At 49.1% G+C, this 17,760-nt stretch overlaps 1 protein-coding gene across 2 annotated transcripts; it reads left to right on the forward strand.

The window, feature by feature from the left end:
- Window positions 1–210: 210 nt before the first annotated feature.
- Window positions 211–17,012, forward strand: rrp36 (ribosomal RNA processing 36). 2 transcript variants are annotated; one of them, XM_056279638.1, is made up of 8 exons: window positions 211–248; window positions 6,930–7,320; window positions 8,387–8,522; window positions 10,920–10,986; window positions 11,911–12,015; window positions 12,866–12,943; window positions 15,306–15,423; window positions 15,854–17,012. In XM_056279638.1, the coding sequence occupies exons 2-8, from the start codon at window positions 6,936–6,938 to the stop codon at window positions 16,000–16,002; spliced, it is 1,038 nt and encodes a 345-aa protein (XP_056135613.1). In that variant the 5' UTR covers window positions 211–248; window positions 6,930–6,935; the 3' UTR covers window positions 16,003–17,012. The 2 variants fall into 2 exon arrangements, with proteins under 2 accessions (XP_056135613.1, XP_056135612.1); XM_056279637.1 differs by lacking the exon at window positions 211–248 and adding an exon at window positions 6,194–6,349.
- Window positions 17,013–17,760: the final 748 nt, after the last annotated feature.

The following is a 17,760-nucleotide window of genomic DNA, read 5'->3' on the forward strand; positions in this document are numbered from 1 at the left end:
TCTGTGGAGCCTCTTTGCTGCTCTGAACCTCTGTGGTCAGCTGTTTGAATAGCTCAGTTGCACTCCTCTCTTGGTCATGTGAGCGGAGGATCCACCTTAAAGTCGGCAGAGACAGATCGCCTTTACCCTCAAGATAACTCCACAGCTGTAGGCCGGGGACAATGGCTCTAATAACAGCATCCACAAATTTGGACTCAGGGTAGCCTTTGCTGAGACCGTTCTCTATTTGGCGGGCCAAGCTGGAGAAGGTAAGTCTGTCTCTTTGCCCAGGTTCGCCAATCTGGCCTGCAGGTTTATAGTCTTTACGCCATGGCGGGCTATTTGCATGGGCAGGGCTGTGTGAGCTGGTAGGTTTATCGGTCACTCTACTCTTGGTGTCTCTGTTGGCTCGTCCCTGCATTTCAGCTTCCTTCTGTTGCACCATTAGTTTTAGCTGTTCTGATTCTCTCTTGAAGTTATCCTGTTCCTCCTTTTCATCTTGGAGCGTTGTATTTGTGCTAGCCTTCTGAAGGGTCTGTATCATGTCACGTCCATTAGGCTTAACAGCTCGGACAGACCGCCATCTTCAAGCTCACTTAGTTCATCCCGTGCAACATGTTGGATGATATACGAAACAAGCGCCTTACGAGTTTGGCCCCTGAGATGTCACGAAACTCACGTATTTGCATTAACTGGTCTGTAGTACACTGAAAAAGAGCTGCTTTAATCCCAAACTGCAAATCCTCCACCTCTGACTCCATCTTGGCGGGTGAGTGACAAGCTATGTGTGGGGGGGTGTTTCGCCTGTCACCGTGGACTTTGCTGCCCCCTAGTGGACACGCTGTACCTCCGGATGCACGCCTTCCTTGACTAGGCTTTCACCCCAACTGTAGCCGCGCTCTCTCTCTGCCACCTGGGCTGTTTTATGGGATGGCCGATGCGGGCGTCTTCCTCAGCCTCGGGACACCAGCCTCGCTTCTCTCCTCCCGGCGGTGCCTCCAGATGTCCAACCCCTGGAACAGGGGAGGACATGAGTACAGCACAGCTGCTGGCTCTTCATCAACTGGATTAATGACGAGCCCCCCCAGCGCGCCCTCTAGTCACACCTCCCCAGACAGGAGCAACTGAAAACTGATTCAGTCCAAACTAATCGATTTCAGTGTGAGCATATTTCACCCGATTACAACAGCGACTGACCAACCCCAGAGGTCACTAAACCCTTTTCATGAGTTTAACCCGTTTTCCTTTAAGTAGCTGCTGGCTACCTGTCCAACGGCATCCAACTTACACCTATTTTGTCATGTCATCGTGTCACAGTGTGCAGCACATCAAGAGGAATCCCCGATCACGGGAGAACCGGCCGGGTTGGTGTTTCCGAGTGCAGGTGTGAAGGGGAGAAAACGCTCTGGATCAAAATGCCATTCAACAAGCCGCCATTTATTATTTCTGAGGTTTTTCATACAGAGGGGAAGAAGCAACACAGCTAACAAAGACGCTGGAGCAATGCCCTCGTTTCAACATAAATACCCAAGTCTTCTGTTTGGCACCTACACTTGTGTTGGGTAACAGAACCACCCCCCCCCCCCTGTCCACAGCACTACCGCATCTCAAAACAGTACTTCATTTGAAAGCAACTTTCAAAAAGGAATGAATGAGCGTTTTTATTTCTTCCAGCTGATTAAAGTGTCCATGTTCACCCCTAGCGGTGGTTGCTTGGAGTTATTTATTTGACTTTCGTATCCAGCGAAGCTCACAGTGTGCTTCTGTTTACCACAAGCGTAAAGAGAAGCAGTTGTGAATTTGTCAAGGTTCAGAGCCACAGTGGAAGCCTTCCAGCCAACCTGTTGAATGAATGAATGAATGAACCCCCCCCCCCACCCCCCATCTGAGTCAGTCTTGGGCTTCCTTCTCTTTCAGTGCCATCTCCGAGCGCACGGCACCTTTAACAGCTCTCTGCAGGAGCCATGTAGCCAAATGGATGCCAAGGAACGTCCCGCCGGCCACCCAAAACCAATTCTTCCTCAGCCAGCTCTGACCTTTCATCATCAGTCCTTTAGGAAGGACAAAGTAGTCTGAGGCCTTTTCAGACAGTCGGCCTTCCTAGAAGGGGGAGAGAGACAAGAGGCAGAGGGTTAATCTGTGCAGTTCTTTACAGTCGGCTGTGATAACAGGATCGATTCTGTTGACAGACTCTTTTAGTTTCCCTGCTGGGTTAAACGTCCAAGGGCCAAGACACACGAAACTCACTAGCGGCGGTGAAGGCCGACTGTTGCGTCGCCTCACGTCGTCGCCTGCCGTCTGGGCCAAAAAGTAGCACTTGAACACACTGCCAAGACTACAGCCGATGGCCAACTAGCATGTACGTTCTGCACTGACTCGCTAAGCTGAACAGCCAATCAGAGTGCTCTCTCTCACTGACGGGCTCCGCCCATTCAACATGCGGAATAAGCCAAGAAGCTGCCGACAGGGGTCCGACTAGTGCCGACGATGCAGGACACACCGCAAAAACTTAGGGTCACAGATGTTCACCGACGGCCCGACACTGTCAGGGCCCTAAGGTGAAAGTGTTTGGGTTGACATGGCGACATGCACGACCCTGGAGAAGCGGCTGAAGATGAATTAATTAATTAATTAATGCTGAGCAGGTTAAAGTGCCTGCCATGGTGATCACTAATCGATAACAGTGTAAAACAACTGGCACCACCATCCAGCCGTGTGATGTTTCAGGCTGGTATGAAATTAAAATCTGACCTAAGCTCAGTTCCAGTCTCACCTGAGAAGGTGTTTCCAAGCTTTGAGTCATTTGGGGTTTTATAATGAAAAACAAAGGTCAATGGCCCCCTCTAGCGATGAAAGGGGACAAATTTTCACACTTAAAATGGCATCACTGTAACAAGTCCAGTAAATGTACAGATTCAAAAGTTGAAAAATTAAGTCTCATCTCTCATCTCATCGTCAGCCGCTTCTCCAGGGTCGGGTCGGGTCGCGGTGGCAGCAAGCTAAGTAGGGCACTCCAGACGTCCCTCTCCCCAGCAACGCCCTCCAGCTCCTCCTGGGGGATCCCAATGTGTTCCCAGGCCAGACTGGACATGTAGTCCCTCCAGCAAGTTCTGGGTCTACCCCAGGGTCTTCTCCCAGTTGGACGTGCCCGGAAAAACCTCCAAAGGAAGGCGCCCAGGAGGCGTCCTAATCAGATGCCCGAACCACCTCAACTGGCTCCTTTTGACACGAAGGAGCAGCGGCTCTACTCCGAGCTCCCTCCGGATGTCCGAGCTCCTCACCCTATCTCTAAGGCTGAGCCCAGACACCCTACGGAGGAAACTCATTTCAGCCGCTTGTATCCGCCATCTCACCCTTTCGGTCACTACCCAAAGCTCATGACCATAGGTGAGGGTTGGAACGAAGATTGACTGGTAAATTGAGAGCTTTGCCTTCCAGCTCAGCTCCCTCTTCACCACAACGGTCCGGTACAACATCCACATTACTGCTGATGCTGCATTACTGCATCAGCATGAAAAATTAAGTATTGACAAAAAAAGCTCTCGATGTGATTAAAGGTGTGCTGTGCTGTGATCCTCATACCACAACCCAAACTGCCACTGGGAGAGTCGGATGCTCTTACCTCCACCTGGATAGAAGAGTCTACTTTGCCTTGGTGGGGGCAGCCGTCACCGGGGCCTCACGAGGCGAGACGTACGCCACGATGCCTGGTTCAGGAATGACTTCTTCTCTGTCCTTCCGCAGCAACGGGTTTTCCTTCAGCGTGTACCAACCCCAGTGTATCAGGCCGAGGCTTGGGACCATAACAATCAAGACCTTGTAGTTTCGCCAGAATTCTCTGAGGCCCATGACTCAGGAGAACCTGTCCAACATAGGAGCCAAATGAGATGCACGTACACACCTGGGACACACATTCATGTTCTGACAACACACCAAACACAGTATTTTTCTCTAAAAAGTATATCTCCGTGTGTGACGCTGTATGCAGATTAAATTATGTAACATTGTGGGCGTCTGGGTAGCTTAGCGGGCTATTCCGTTGCCTGCCAACACAGGGATCCAGGTTTAAATCCCTCCGTTAATTTGTGTCAATGGATTGATTAAAAAATGTAATTATAATGCTGTTAACTGAGCCTACACAAAGTGACGCCAGGTACTCCTCTTGTTTCTGGAAACACTGGAACAAATGTCTGTGTAGCTTTTCATCATTGCGGACTAGTGAGCTGCTGTTTTAGCGATATTTTTGTGTTGTTGTCCTGTGTTGTATTTTTTGTTATCTGTTAATATGGACCTACCTATGTGTCTGAATAAAGTAAGATTTGGTTTGCTTGGCCAACAGTTCAATGCGATGAACACTGAACTGGTATGTTTGTATTAGAAAACATATACTGTGATATATATATATATATATATATATATATATATATATATATATATATATATATATATATATATATATATATATATATACAGCCAGTGGGTAAAATTCCCTGTGACTGTTGTGATACTGATATTCCCCATGTCACCCAGCACCACAGCATACACAACTGCTCTCTGTTGACACGTCCATGCTGTGGTGAGGGAAATTAATGGGTAACACTTTATAATAACTACACAAATGAAGCATTAGCTAAGTATTAGTAACTACTGGATTCATCATGTGTAAAGTATTTGTACAGCAAGACATGCACCAGTGGTTAGTGAGTGTGTTAATGGATGTTTATTAATACTGCAGTTCATGATTAATTCATGCACAAATGTACATGTACATAGTGTGTTAATCATGTACTTGCACTTTCTAAAGACTGCTGTGAGTCTCAAGCAAGGGGCTGCTGGTCTTTGTGTGTAAATGCTCTGTAAGACACAGACAGTCCTCACTTCAGATGAGCTCATACGAAATACTTCACTAACAACTAGTACTACCTGACTTAATCAGGACTTCCAGTATTAACAAGTATTTATAAACAACATCTATTAACACCCTCACCAACCACTGGTGCATGTCGTGCTTTACAAAAGGTTAACTCGGTAGTTACTAATACGTAACGAGTGCTTCATCTGTGTAGTTATTATAACGCGTTATAACATGTCACGTTATTGTCCGGTGTGTCCACGACACGTGGGTAAATGCAGTCATGTATATGAGGCGCGTTACTGACAAAACGCCACCCGGCCGGAGCCAGGCGTGTTCTGGAGCTGGGAGGACGTTACCTAAACATGCTAGCTGGTGTTAGCTTACGGCTAGCAAGACCGGCGTATAAAAGTCCTTCGCAGCTGTCCGCAGGTTTGATCGCTGTTAGATACTCCAGCTGGTCCACGGAGCAGCACACATCCGCAGACAAGAAGGCGAGTCCGGTGTGAATGAAATGAGCGCGTCTCCGATCAACACCGGCCGGCGGGTCTCACCTTCAGACGCCAGCTGCCGCTGCTGCGCATGGGTCCTGCGCCGGCCGTCGTGCTGGGGTCCTGAACGGAGCGGCCAGCGAGTGCCTGTATAAATGTATGTAATATTGAATGTAAAATTTACTTTCTATAAAAAAAGATTTGATTTGACGACAGTCATTGAAATACTAGCCGGTGAAATGTGATCGACATTTTTTGATACTGAAGCTGAATCACACAACTAGTATTTCTGCGCAACCAGGCAGTGGTTTGGCCGCAAAGGCGGTACTTTTTTTTCTCGTTGAAAACTTTATTGATAAAACTCAGAGAAACAACAGTACTTTAAACACAAGTATAGAACACGAAATAAAAAGGAAACAGATTGCCAGGGAATCGGTCATATAGAAATGAAAAGGGGTTGTGCAAGAAGCTTTTTACAATCAATAGAAGCAAAATAATACGTAGGAGGGGAAAAACAAATTAAGGTGCACAGATTAATAGTTCAGTAGCATTAGTCGATAATCGCATAAGTTTCAAATATTTTCCGGGTCTTTGTTGCTTTTCTATTCCTCAGCTTGACTAGAGGATTGTAACAGAGGTTAGTATCAATTAGAAATAAGGGCAAGGCAGTACTTACGTTGAGGGGCTGAGGAACTAAGCGCGACGTTTGCAGGCAAAACTGTGGTGCTTCGCCGACAATCACCGCTAGATGCCGCTGCGGTTAAAAAGCGAAGAAGAAGAGTGCGTATGCGCATGACCGGAAGTGAAGGGTTGTGACGTAAAAGTCAATATGGACGCGTGTGTGTTGATGCACGCTGGAAGCTAAGTTTAGCTGGAGAAAGTGAGCCTGTGGGAACTCAGCAGTTTAATCACTAGTCTGCGATACGTTATATTAGTTATATTAGTTATACTAGTTATACTTAACCAGTGGAACAAATCCCTTTAACACCGCCCGGAAGAAGACGTGACGGCGGAGCTGCTGGTCCTGGTGTGTGTGTGTGCGTGTGTGTGTGTGTGTGGAGCAGTGAAGTGTGTGTAAAGCCATATCGAACCCCTGCGAATGTGAGGAGACGGTACCGGTACCGGTACCGTGTTGCTAGATATCATACTGGATGACAAATCCACATCTTTGGTGTTATACTGACAGGGGCAAATGTCAGGATGTTTTTGACCGAGTACCTCGACATCGATGTGGCGATATTTAGTGGACGACTATCGGCGCTTTCGCGACACCTTTACGCAGCAGAACATGTTGGGAAATGGTCGTTAGTGGTGTGGATATGATGACCAGGCAGGCGGAGACCAAGGTTTTAGGTTGTAGCGCCATATTACCACAACACACCCGGTCTCCAGATTATAATGATAACCAAGACTGCCCCGGCTGGTGCGCCCCCGGTGGCTGGGTTAACACTATACTGGCCAACCCTTGATCGTACCCAGGAGCAGGCTGGTCTTCTAACGACGTACTTCACCGTTTGTTCACCAGCTGTTCTTGATTTTCTTCACAATCTGAAATAATCAGTCAGTGTTGGTTCTGGTTTTGAAGCTTGATCGTTTCTTTTACGCAGTTTGCAATGTCTGCTGTGGCCAAAAAAGCTCAAATGAAGGGTCAGCAGAGGAGACGCGCCGTCGTGAGGGAAGGCCGGACGGAGAGCAGCAGTGATGGAGACTCTGATGTGGATCTGGAGACAAATTTTGCACTGCTGTCTCAGAAAGGAAGAGGAGGCGATGAGCTGGACGAAGAGGTCGCATCAGCTGAGGAAGGGGAGGATGTCAGCTGTGAGGATGATGAAGGGTCTGAGGCGGGAGATACTGATGGTGAGGAGGGTGAAGGGGACGAGGAAGAGGACGATGGTAGCAAAGGTTCAGAAGAAGATGAGGAAGATGGAGATGAAGATGCTCAGTCTGACCAGGCTGACAGCAGCGAGGACGGTCAAGGTGAACATGACATCAAAAAAGGTAGGAGTGGGTTTAACTTTGGTATAACAAGTATTCATTAAAACATTTACTCACGTGCACCTTGGAAACATCACATTTATGTGATGGCGCCATTGTTCCCTTCAAGTTTTGTGAGTTTGGTTTGTGCACAATGGAAGAAAATGGTTCAGTTGGGAAGTCCTTAAATGTGAAATGTGTGTAAGGTGACAGCGGGAAGAAATGTGGGGTTACAGATTATTTTATTTATTATTTTTTTGCTGAATATGGAGCTGCCAGGGAAGAGGAGAAGAGGAAGGCCAAAGAGGAGGTTTATGGATGTGGTGAGGGAGGACATGCAGGTGGCTGGTGTGACAGAGAAAGATGCAGAGGACAGGAAGAGATGGAGACGGATGATCCGCTGTGGCGCCCCCTAACGGGAGCAGCCGAAAGTAGTAGTATTGTTTTTTTTGGGGGGGGGGCCCTTTTTCTCCCCCAATTGTACTTGGGCAATTACCCCACTCTTTCAAGCCATCCCGGTCTCTGCTCCACCCCCTCTGCTGATCCGGGGAGGGCTGCAGACTGCCACATGTCTCCTCCCATACATGTGGAGTCACCAGCCGCTTCTTTTCACCTGACAGTGAGGAGTTTCACCAGGGGGACATAGCACGTGGGAGGATCACACTATTCCCCTCAGTTCCCCCTCCCCCCTGAACAGGCGCCCCAACCGACCAGAGGAGGCGCTAGTGCAGCGCCCAGGACACATACCCACATCCGGCTTCCCTCCTGCAGACACGGCCAGTTGTGTCTGTGGGCACGCCCTACCAAGCCGGAGGTAACAGCGGGATTCGAACCGGCGAGCCTTGTGTTGGTAGGCAACAGAATTGACTGCTACGCTACCTGGACGCCCATATAGATTATTTTAAATTGACGCCCCCCCCCTTGTCTCAGTTACTCCTTGGATTTCAGTGACATTTTATGTGAAAATGACTTTGTTTTCTGTTGTTTGTGTCTGTTGTTTGTCTGTTGCTGCCTCATATTCAGTGTTACTCTGCGGATTAGATTCATAGGCGGAGATTTTCTAAACAGATTAATTTTCTAACACTTCCAGAACTTTCCACCATGTCCTTCGAGGACATCATGAAGCTGCAGAAGGAAGTTGGGACCAAAGTTTATAATAAAGTCGCCTACGCAGGCGCCAGCACTTCTCAGACCGACGGCAAGAAGAAACGACTCAACAAGAACAGGTACCGACTGTGTTTCAGCACATTCACTTGTTTCTTATTTGTTTATTTGCTATCATTCAATATACATTTCTTATTATACTTTGATAGACTATTATTATTATCATCCCCACCATGACAGGGGGATCAGGGGGGTGTCTCACAAAGCACAATTAGCAAATAGCCAGATGACTGTTTTGTTGCTGCTCAATAATCCAGGTCAGAAAATCACAGAAGGTTGAATCAGTTCATCTGGACACCAGAAACGTTTCATCATCATCTAAGTGACCTCTTCAGTCTCACCTGACTGCAGGTACCCCACCCTTATAAACAATAGTGACTGCAGGTGTCCCCACCCTTATAAACAATACAGTGGCATAACGACTGAAACCAGCGACCAGTTTCATATGCAAACATGGTGTGACCATTAACTAGAGTTACCATGGTCATGTGTAATATTCACAGAGGATTGGGGAATAGTTGTAGTCACAGCATTGTAAGATGGTGACAGGCTCTTGGCCCCCTGATGAGGAAATGCACATGCTTGATAGGGAGGAACGCTGGTTTGAACGGGGAGTCAGAGGTCATCTGTGTGAAGAGGGAACAACCATCCCTGAACCGAGGGGGGGGGGGGGGTGGCTAAGACTACATCTGTCATTATCTTACAGTGCTGTGATTGCAACTATTCCCAAATCCTCTGTGAATAGTACACATGACCATGGAAACCCTAGTTAATGGTCACACCATATTTGCATATGTACCTGGTCGCTGGTTTCAGTCATTACACCACTGTATTGTTTATTAAGGCCTTGATGGTCGGCTGCCGGCCAATGTCAGGCCATCATGACTATCTGTGGCCCTAGTTTTTCCTTTTTTGGATTTTTCCCTTTTTCTCCCCAATTGTACTTGGCCACTTACCCCACTCCTCCGAGCCGTTCCGGTCTCTGCTCCACCCCCTCTGTTGATCCAGGGAGAGCGGCAGACTACCACATGTCTCCTCCGATACATTTGGAGTCGCCAGCCGCTTCTTTTCACCTGACAGTGAGGAGTTTCACCAGGGGGACGTAGCGCGTGGGAGGATCACGCTATTCCCCCCCAGTTCCCCCTCCCCCCAAACAGGCGCCTCAACCGACCAGAGGAGGTGCTAGTGCAGCGACCAGGACACACACCCACATCCGGCTTTCCACCCACAGACACAGCCAATTGTGTTTGTAGGGATGTCCGACCCAGCCGGAGGTAACACGGAGATTCGAACCAGCGAGCCTTGTGTTGGTAGGCAGCGGAATAGACCGCCATGCTACCCGGATAACCCCTGTGGCCCTAGTTTTTGCGGTGTGTTTTGCACCATCGTCACTAGTCGGACCCCTGTCGGCAGCTTTTCGGCCGATTCAGCATGTTGAATCGGCAGCGGAGCCCGCCAGTAAGAGGGATCACTCTGATTGGCTGTTCAGCTTAGCCAATCAGTGCACGAGAAGAGAAACGGATGTTACGAAAGCAATTAAACGGTGAAGTCCAGAGGCCACACACAGAAGGCTCTTCTCCTTTTTCGTCTTCATCTCAGCTGAACATTTCAACAAGCTGATGTTTTCACATTTAATTTCATATATTCTGGATTAGAAGTAAATATATATATATATATTACGACACCGTGTGTAGTGAGCCAGAGTTGAGTGAAAATGGTAAGGAAACGCTGCTTTGTTTACGGTTTGTATATCCGCAGTCCTGGGTCTTCCGGTTTCACATTTTGAATGATGAATACAGACTACTGCCACCTGCTGGTGTGGAGAGTTATTTCCTGTCACGCAGGCGCAGAACATACATGTTAGCTGGCCGTCGGCTGTAGTCTTTGCGGTGTGTTCAGGTGCTACTTTCTGGCCCGGATGGAGGGGACGCGAGGCGACGCAGCAGTCGGCCTTCGTCGCCGCTAGTTCTCTGGTGTCGGTTTGGTGTGTCTGGGCCCTGAGGGTGGGGTACCTGCAGTCAGGTGAGGCTGAAGAGGTGGCTTAGATGAGTGGTGAAATGTTTCTGTGGGTAAACGGGGTGTCCAGAAGAACTGATTCAGCCTTCTGTGACAGCCAGATGGCTCTTGGTACATCCTGGGAACATCATTTGAAACTGAAGCCATGATTTTGTTGTGCATATTGATTATTGTTTGTAAAGAACAGCGTTACTTCCTGTCATTTTTTTGAAGCTAACTTGCTAATCCTGCATTATGAGATCGCCCCCTAGAGGGAGGGAAGGTGACACAGAGCACGTATACGTCTATGTTGGTGTTCATGTGAGAGTTCGGGGGTAAGGGGTGAAGGGTTTACCCTGGTAGTGAAGATGTCAGGCTCTACCCATTGTCTTAGCGCCGTCCTGTTACAAGTTCTCATGACGTTAATCCTTCCTCATCTGAAGTGACTTGTCTCGCTGTTTTAGGCCCACAGAGGTCTCGGCCAAGAGACTGCCACCCTTCCTCAGACAGGTGATCCCTGTGAAGAAAACGGTAATGTATCTTCCATCCAGCTTTACTCTACATTTGTCACACTTAGCTCACAGCAGCTGCTCAGGAGCTGGGCGGTACACCAACATAACGCCGGTATTGTGGTGTGGGACTAGGTGTTGTCTGGGGGTTTATCGATTTTAATGCAGTTTATTATTATTATTATTATTATTATTATACAGATGCTGGAGGTCATTTGTTGTAGGCCAAAAGTTCTTGATATAGATGTTAATACAGTGGTGGCACGGTGGTGCAGTGGTTACCGTGGTCGCCTCACAGCAAGAAGGTCCTGGGTTCGAGCCCCGGGGTAGTCCAACCTTGGGGGTCGTCCCCGGTCGTCCTCCGTGTGGAGTTTTCATGTTCTCCCCGTGTCTGTGTGGGTTTCCTCTGGAGGTCGTTTGTTGTAGGCCAGGCGTTCTTGATGAGGTTACATTTTGCAGCAGTTTAAAGTCACCATAATGACACGTGTGCTGTAAAGAGAGAGACGGGGAACACGTTGAGGGAAAATGTTTCCTTTCCATGCAGCAGAAACCTCAGAACCCATCAGCTGTCGTCTGACGGCGAGTTAGCCTCTGAGGAAAACAGCCGATGTTTCGGAGCTGCCGGTGTAGCTGCTGGCTTCTGTTTCCTGCTGGAGCCTATCCGGGCATCACTGGGCGGCAGGCGGGGCGACACCCTGGACAATTCTGATATCCTATAACTGTATGTTTTGGTGTGAAGATCAGTTTGGAGGCAGTGTTGGTCAGCTGACAGGACCCTGCTTGCTGGACCGTCTGTGTGGACTGTACATCTGTGTGGTGAAGGACCTGCTTGCCCTGTGTGTTAGGTGAAAAGTGTGTTTTTCCGCTGCAGGACAGTCAAAAGAGTTTGATGCAGACTGAACGGAGCCGGCGGTTCACATGATGAACTGTGTTTCTGCTCTCACAGATCTTGAGGGACCCTCGCTTCGACGACCTGTCAGGAGAATACAAGCCCGAGATATTTGAGAAGACGTATAAATTCATCAATGACATCAAGCAACGGGAGAAGGAGGTGGGGTCTTTTTTCATCTTTCTGTTGGCGCTGCTGTCTCCTGGGGGAACTGTGGAAGCCGCAGGCTTGTGACCGATGTTCGTGTTGCTGACGACACACGTCAGCGAACCTTTTATTGTTTGCCAAAAATGAAACTGAATTCAAATCAGAATTCAGCTTTGCAGGCGTCCGGGTAGCGTAGCGGTCTATTCCGTTGCCTACCTACACGGGGATCGCCGGTTCAAATCCCCGTGTTACCTCTGGCTTGGTCAGGCGTCCCTACAGACACAATTGGCCGTGTCTGCGGGTGGGAAGCCGGATGTGGGAGTGTCCTGGTCGCTGCGCTAGCGCCTCCTCTGGTCAGTTGGGGTGCCTGCTTGGGGGGACTGGGGGGAATAGCATGATCCTCCCATGCGCTACGTCCCCCTGGTGAAACTCCTCACTGTCAGGTGAAAAGAAGCGGCTGGTGACTCCACATGTATCAGAGGAGGCATGTGGTAGTCTGCAGCCCTCCCTGGATCAGCAGAGGGGGTGGAGCAGAGGGGAAGGAGCAGAGACCGGGATGCCTCGGAAGAGTGGGGTAATTGGACAGGTATAATTGGGGAGGAAAAAGGGGGGGGGGATTCAGCTTGGGTTGGAGTCAGGAGTCGGACCCGAGCGGTTCTCTGGTGATGTTGGGTCATCACCCCACCTCCTCCGTCACAGTTTTCACAGGTGACAGTATAACACGCCTTCTGATGAAGACGTGTCATGTTTGAATTTGTGTCCGAGACAAACGAGGTGTAAAAACGGAAAAATTATGTGTAAATTGGCCTTTCCCCCCCCCCCTAACCCTCTTTTCTTCTTCTCCTGTTTGCCTCTTGTCATCCAGATGGTGCAGAAGCAGCTGAAGAAGATGAAAAAGGACAGTCAGAAGAAGGAGAAACTGCAGTTCCTGCTGAAGAGGATGGTGAGTCTATAACTGAGGAGGGTTTTTCTCTCTTTTTCAGACAACCGGGGGGGGAAGCCTCATTCGGTCACTCTGTGGTCTCGTCCAGTGAAAAACTGGTCAAAGCATTTGTGAAATTCACAAGGAGGACAGCTTCCATTTCATCACCTCAAGCATTTTTTATTTGGCCAATCACCCCACTCTTACGAGCCGTCCCGGTCGCTGCACCACCCCTTCTGCCGATCCGGGGTCGGCGGAGCGCTCCTGAAGTGCTCCACTGTGCTCAGGAAATGACTTCAGAGGAACCGAGGGGTTCTGCAGCTGTTGATGCTAGATCCAACGGGGTGTAGGCACAGAAGTAGACGTGATTGGTTGTTGGTTAGGGTTAGGGGTTAAGCTCTTTTTGAATTTCCATTGTTAGCAAGTGTTAACGTTAGCTATCGTTACAGTACGATCTGGCAATGTTACGGTCAGCTGTAAGCTAGCTAGCTAAATGTTTCAGTGCGCATCGTTTGTTTCAAGTCAGTGCGCTTCGAGGTTCCGCGCTGTCTATTGGCCGACGCAACAGCCAATCACAGCTGCTTCCGTGCCTACACCCCGTCGGATCTGGCATCAACCTTCTACAGCGCCATCATCTGTCCTTAGCTGAGGGATGGGTGTGGTGGCAGACTTTGTGATGAAAAGAAAATAAAAATCCTGTGTTGGCCTGGCGGCCTGTCCGGGGTGTCTCCCCGCCTGCCACCCAGTGACTGCTGGGATAGGCTCCAGCATCCCCGCCACCCTGAGAGCAGGATAAGTGGTTCGGATGATGAATGGATGGATAGATGGATGTATTTGGCAAAGGTTTTATGCCGGACGCCCTTCCTGACGCAACCCTCCTCATTTATCCGGGCTCGGGACCGGCACTGAGAACGCAGTGGCTTGTGCCTCCTCAGTGGCTGGGTTGCAACAGACATTTTGATCCATGTGTTATATTCAAGGCTCAGCGTTTTCGGCTTTTACCGATTTTCACCAAAAAATACCCAGATTTTTCAAAAGGAGCAGTTCAGTTTAAACTGATTTTCACCAGATTTTATGTTTCCACGAATCCAAAAGTTGTTCCTGTTCGTGTGAGGTTGTGTAACAGTGTCCTCTTGTGGCGAAATTCGGCGTGCTGGATGGCTTTGAAAAATAAAAACCGAAAACACTGAGCCTTGGTTATATTGTGTTATAGTGATAACACAATATAACACAAATGGATCAAAATGTCTTTTTTTCTTCCATCTCCATGACAACAGGCTGTCTGCTGGACCTTCATAAGTTAAATTATACCAGGGAAAGACCCCGTTGAATGGTCTTAAATACAGGTTTGCAAAGTGTTAAGTATTTAAGCCGTACAATATAAATAGAAAAGATGTTGGCGAGACGGAGAAGAGGCCGTCAGTGCTAATTTGTGTAGCAGTAGACAAAGACGGTTGTGTTAGTTTCAGTGAAATAACATCGTCTTCACGTTCCCTCTTCAGACAAATACACAACTCATAGATAAGTATGATGCATCTTTTCATCGCATCGAAGGAGCCAGTTGAGGTGGTTCGGGCATCTGATCAGGATGCCTCCTGGGCGCCTCCCTTTGGAGGTTTACTGGGCACGGCCAACTGGGGGGAGACCCCGGGGTAGACCCAGAACTCGCTGGAGGGACTACATGTCCAGTCTGGCCTGGGAACACCTTGGGATCCCCCGGGAGGAGCTGGAGGGTGTTGCTGGGGAGAGGGAGGTCTGCAGTGCCCTACTTAGCTTGCTGCCACCGCGACCCCACCCCGGAGAAGTGGCTGATGATGAATGAATGAATGAATAAATAGATAAGTGTAATTTTTCGCACCGTCAGCACTAGTCGGACCCCTGTCGGCAGCTTTTCAGTGGATTCAGTGTGGATTCAGTGTGGATTCAGTGGATTCAGTGTGGGTGAGAGAGAGCACTCTGATTGGCCGTTCAGCTTAGCGACTCAGTGCAGAATGTACATGCGAGCTGGCCGTCGGCTGTAGTCTTTGCGGTGGGTTCGAGTGCTACTTTTCGGCCCAGATGGCAGGCGACGGGAGGCGATGCAACAGTCGCCCTTCGTCGGCGCTAGTGGGTTTGGTGTGTCAGGGCCCTTACCTGCAAGTCTGGCTCTAGCATTCACTTGGAATGGCCTGGGAACTGTCTCAGGAAGTATGGGATGTAAGTTCAGGATGGCTGCAGACACGGGCAGATCAGGCCATTTTCCTGGTCGTCACAACTCTGACACCAGACCGACGCCCCCGCACCCACCAAGCGAAAAGCCCTCGACTCGGATCGTTCCGGTTCTGTTTTACCGAGCGACTGAAACCGTCAACAGACTTTCTTTCTTCTTTCTTCTTTGTTTTAGGAGAACCAGGAGAGAGCGAGGAAGACTTGGGAGGAGAAGCGTGAGAAGGAGCTGGAGTTTAAGAGCAAACTGAGGGAAATGGCCGCCGAGGGCCACAAGCCTTTTTTCCTCAAGAAATGTAAGATCCCTGAGAGACATACAGCAGCAATGTGTTCTCTAGATAGCAGTCTTGTTGTGATATTAGTTATAGAGTTGTAGAGCCATATGTGTGTGGGTTGGTTTGTGATATTAGTTATAGAGTTGTAGAGCCATATGTGTGTGGGTTGGTTTGTGATATTAGTTATAGAGTTGTAGAGCCATATGTGTGTGGGTTGGTTTGTGATATTAGTTATAGAGTTGTAGAGCCATATGTGTGTGGGTTGGTTTGTGATATTAGTTATAGAGTTGTAGAGCCATATGTGTGTGGGTTGGTTTGTGATATTAGTTATAGAGTTGTAGAGCCATATGTGTGTGGGTTGGTTTCCTGTGTTGGGGTCTGTAGCTCCCTCCCACCTCCTGTCTAACTCCCGCTCTCGTTGTCTTCTCTACTTCCTGCCCGCGTCACTCAGCTGACAAGAAGAAGCTGCACCTGGCGGACAAGTACCAGGAGCTGAAAAAGAGGGGGAAGCTGGACAACTTCCTCAGCAAGAAGAGGAAGAGGAACGCCACCAAGGACCGCAGGCGTCTGCCCCGCCAGCAGCAGCCGAAGGCGCCGTGACAAGCTTCAGCCACACCCACCTGGCGCCACCCGGAGGAAGAGTTCAGCACAGACTCGGGACGTCCACATCCTCCTTACTGCTGCTGACAAGCTGAGTCCATCTGTCCTGTTGGACAGCAGGGGTGGGACGAGTCACGAGTCTTTTTCTTTTTTTCCCCTTTTTCCCCCTCATTGTACTTGCCCAATTACCCCACTCCTCTGAGCCGCCCCGGTCTCTGCTCCACCCCCTCTGCAGACTACCACAGGTCTCCTCCCATACATGTGGAGTCACCAGCCGCTTCTTTTCCCCTGACAGTGAGGAGTTTCACCAGGGGGACGTAGCACATGGGGGGATCACGCTATTCCCCCCAGTCCCCCCCCCCCCGAACAGGCACCCTGACCGACCAGAGGAGGAGCTAGTGCAGCGACCAGGACACATACCCACCCGCAGACACGGCCAATTGTGTCTGTAGGGACACCCGACCACGCCGAAGGTAACACGGGGATTCAAACCGACGACCCCCGTGCTGGTAAGCAACGGGATAGACCGCTACGCTACCCGGACGACCCCACGACTCACAAATCTCACGGTTCGATACGTCTCACGAGTCAGGGCTCACGATGTGGATGCAGTACGACACAGTGGACATCTTGGTGAGCAGGAGACAAAACAGCACTGCAGTTCTCTGGTTTGATTTATTCTAACGAGGTCCAACATGTTGACGTTATCAAGATCCGCATCCACACGTAAGGCAAGTGCAACAGTTCTGACAACATGTGGTGCCGTCTCTTCTCTTCTTGTTGTGTAACACAACTGCTTTACTTCGAAACCTCAAAAACTGCTGCAACGAGCGAGGCGGACATTTTGACTGTTTTGGATTTTCAGTTTAATAACTTTGTGGAAACACAAAAAAGAAAAAAGAAAAAAGATACAGACCCGCCGCTCCCTGAACGCCCCTAAAACTAAGGGGTGTGCCGAGGGAGGGTGCAATGCACACAGGTGCCGTATCGGCAGGGACGCCAAAAAGACTGTGTGCAAAAAGTTATTATAACATATAAGTACATATTCTAATCCAATATTCTCATCTGAGTAATAACATTTATAAATATTACACTTTTAAATAACAAATAGGCCTATAACCAGAGCTTGTTCACTGTACACTGTACTTTTGGAGCCCCCCCCCCGATGCGGCGCCTGTGTGCATTGCGCCCCCTTGCTAAAACTGTATATATTCCCAGTAAAATTAGTTTTAGATCAACTGCACAAAAAGTCATAAGATCTACCTAAAACCACCACGAGCGGTCAGAATGACCGCGTGTGGGCATGTGTGTCACGTCCACACGTGTGGACGTGACACACACGTGTGGGCGTGACACACACGTGTTTTCCACTGTGTTTTCAGGTATCATGTCCAACGTGTCTGGGTACAGACGCACCATGTCTACCCCCCACCCCGGCCCTGCAGTGTTTACAGGCGCTGGACAGCCGCCGTTTTCAATTGCTTGACAAATGGTATTAAAGTTGTTAAAATGTTCATTTTGGTGTCAGGTAGCTTCCTAACAGACACGCTAACACGTGTAAGGTATTAATATGTCAGTTGGGTGTTTATCTTGACAGAATATAGAGTTTAAAAACCGCCCGTCATTTTGACCGCCCCTGGTCGTTTTCGGTAGGGGTGAAATCCCGGCCGTTGTGGTGTGAACGTGTGTGCGTGTGTGTATATATGTATTTTTCTAGATTCAGGGGTGTTTACTTCTGATTTTGTAGGTTTGCCCACT

The sequence above is a fragment of the Lampris incognitus genome, chromosome 5 (genome assembly GCF_029633865.1).
Source record: "Lampris incognitus isolate fLamInc1 chromosome 5, fLamInc1.hap2, whole genome shotgun sequence".
In the NCBI taxonomy this organism is placed as follows: domain Eukaryota; kingdom Metazoa; phylum Chordata; class Actinopteri; order Lampriformes; family Lampridae; genus Lampris; species Lampris incognitus.

Coding starts and splice junctions, on each gene's coding strand:
- rrp36 (XM_056279638.1), top strand. CDS start 6,936: ATGTCTGCTGTGGCCAAAAAAGCTCAAATGAAGGGTCAGCAGAGGAGA. Junction 10,987..11,910: donor TGATCCCTGTGAAGAAAACG/GTAATGTATCTT, acceptor CTGCTCTCACAG/ATCTTGAGGGACCCTCGCTT. Junction 12,016..12,865: donor TCAAGCAACGGGAGAAGGAG/GTGGGGTCTTTT, acceptor CTTGTCATCCAG/ATGGTGCAGAAGCAGCTGAA.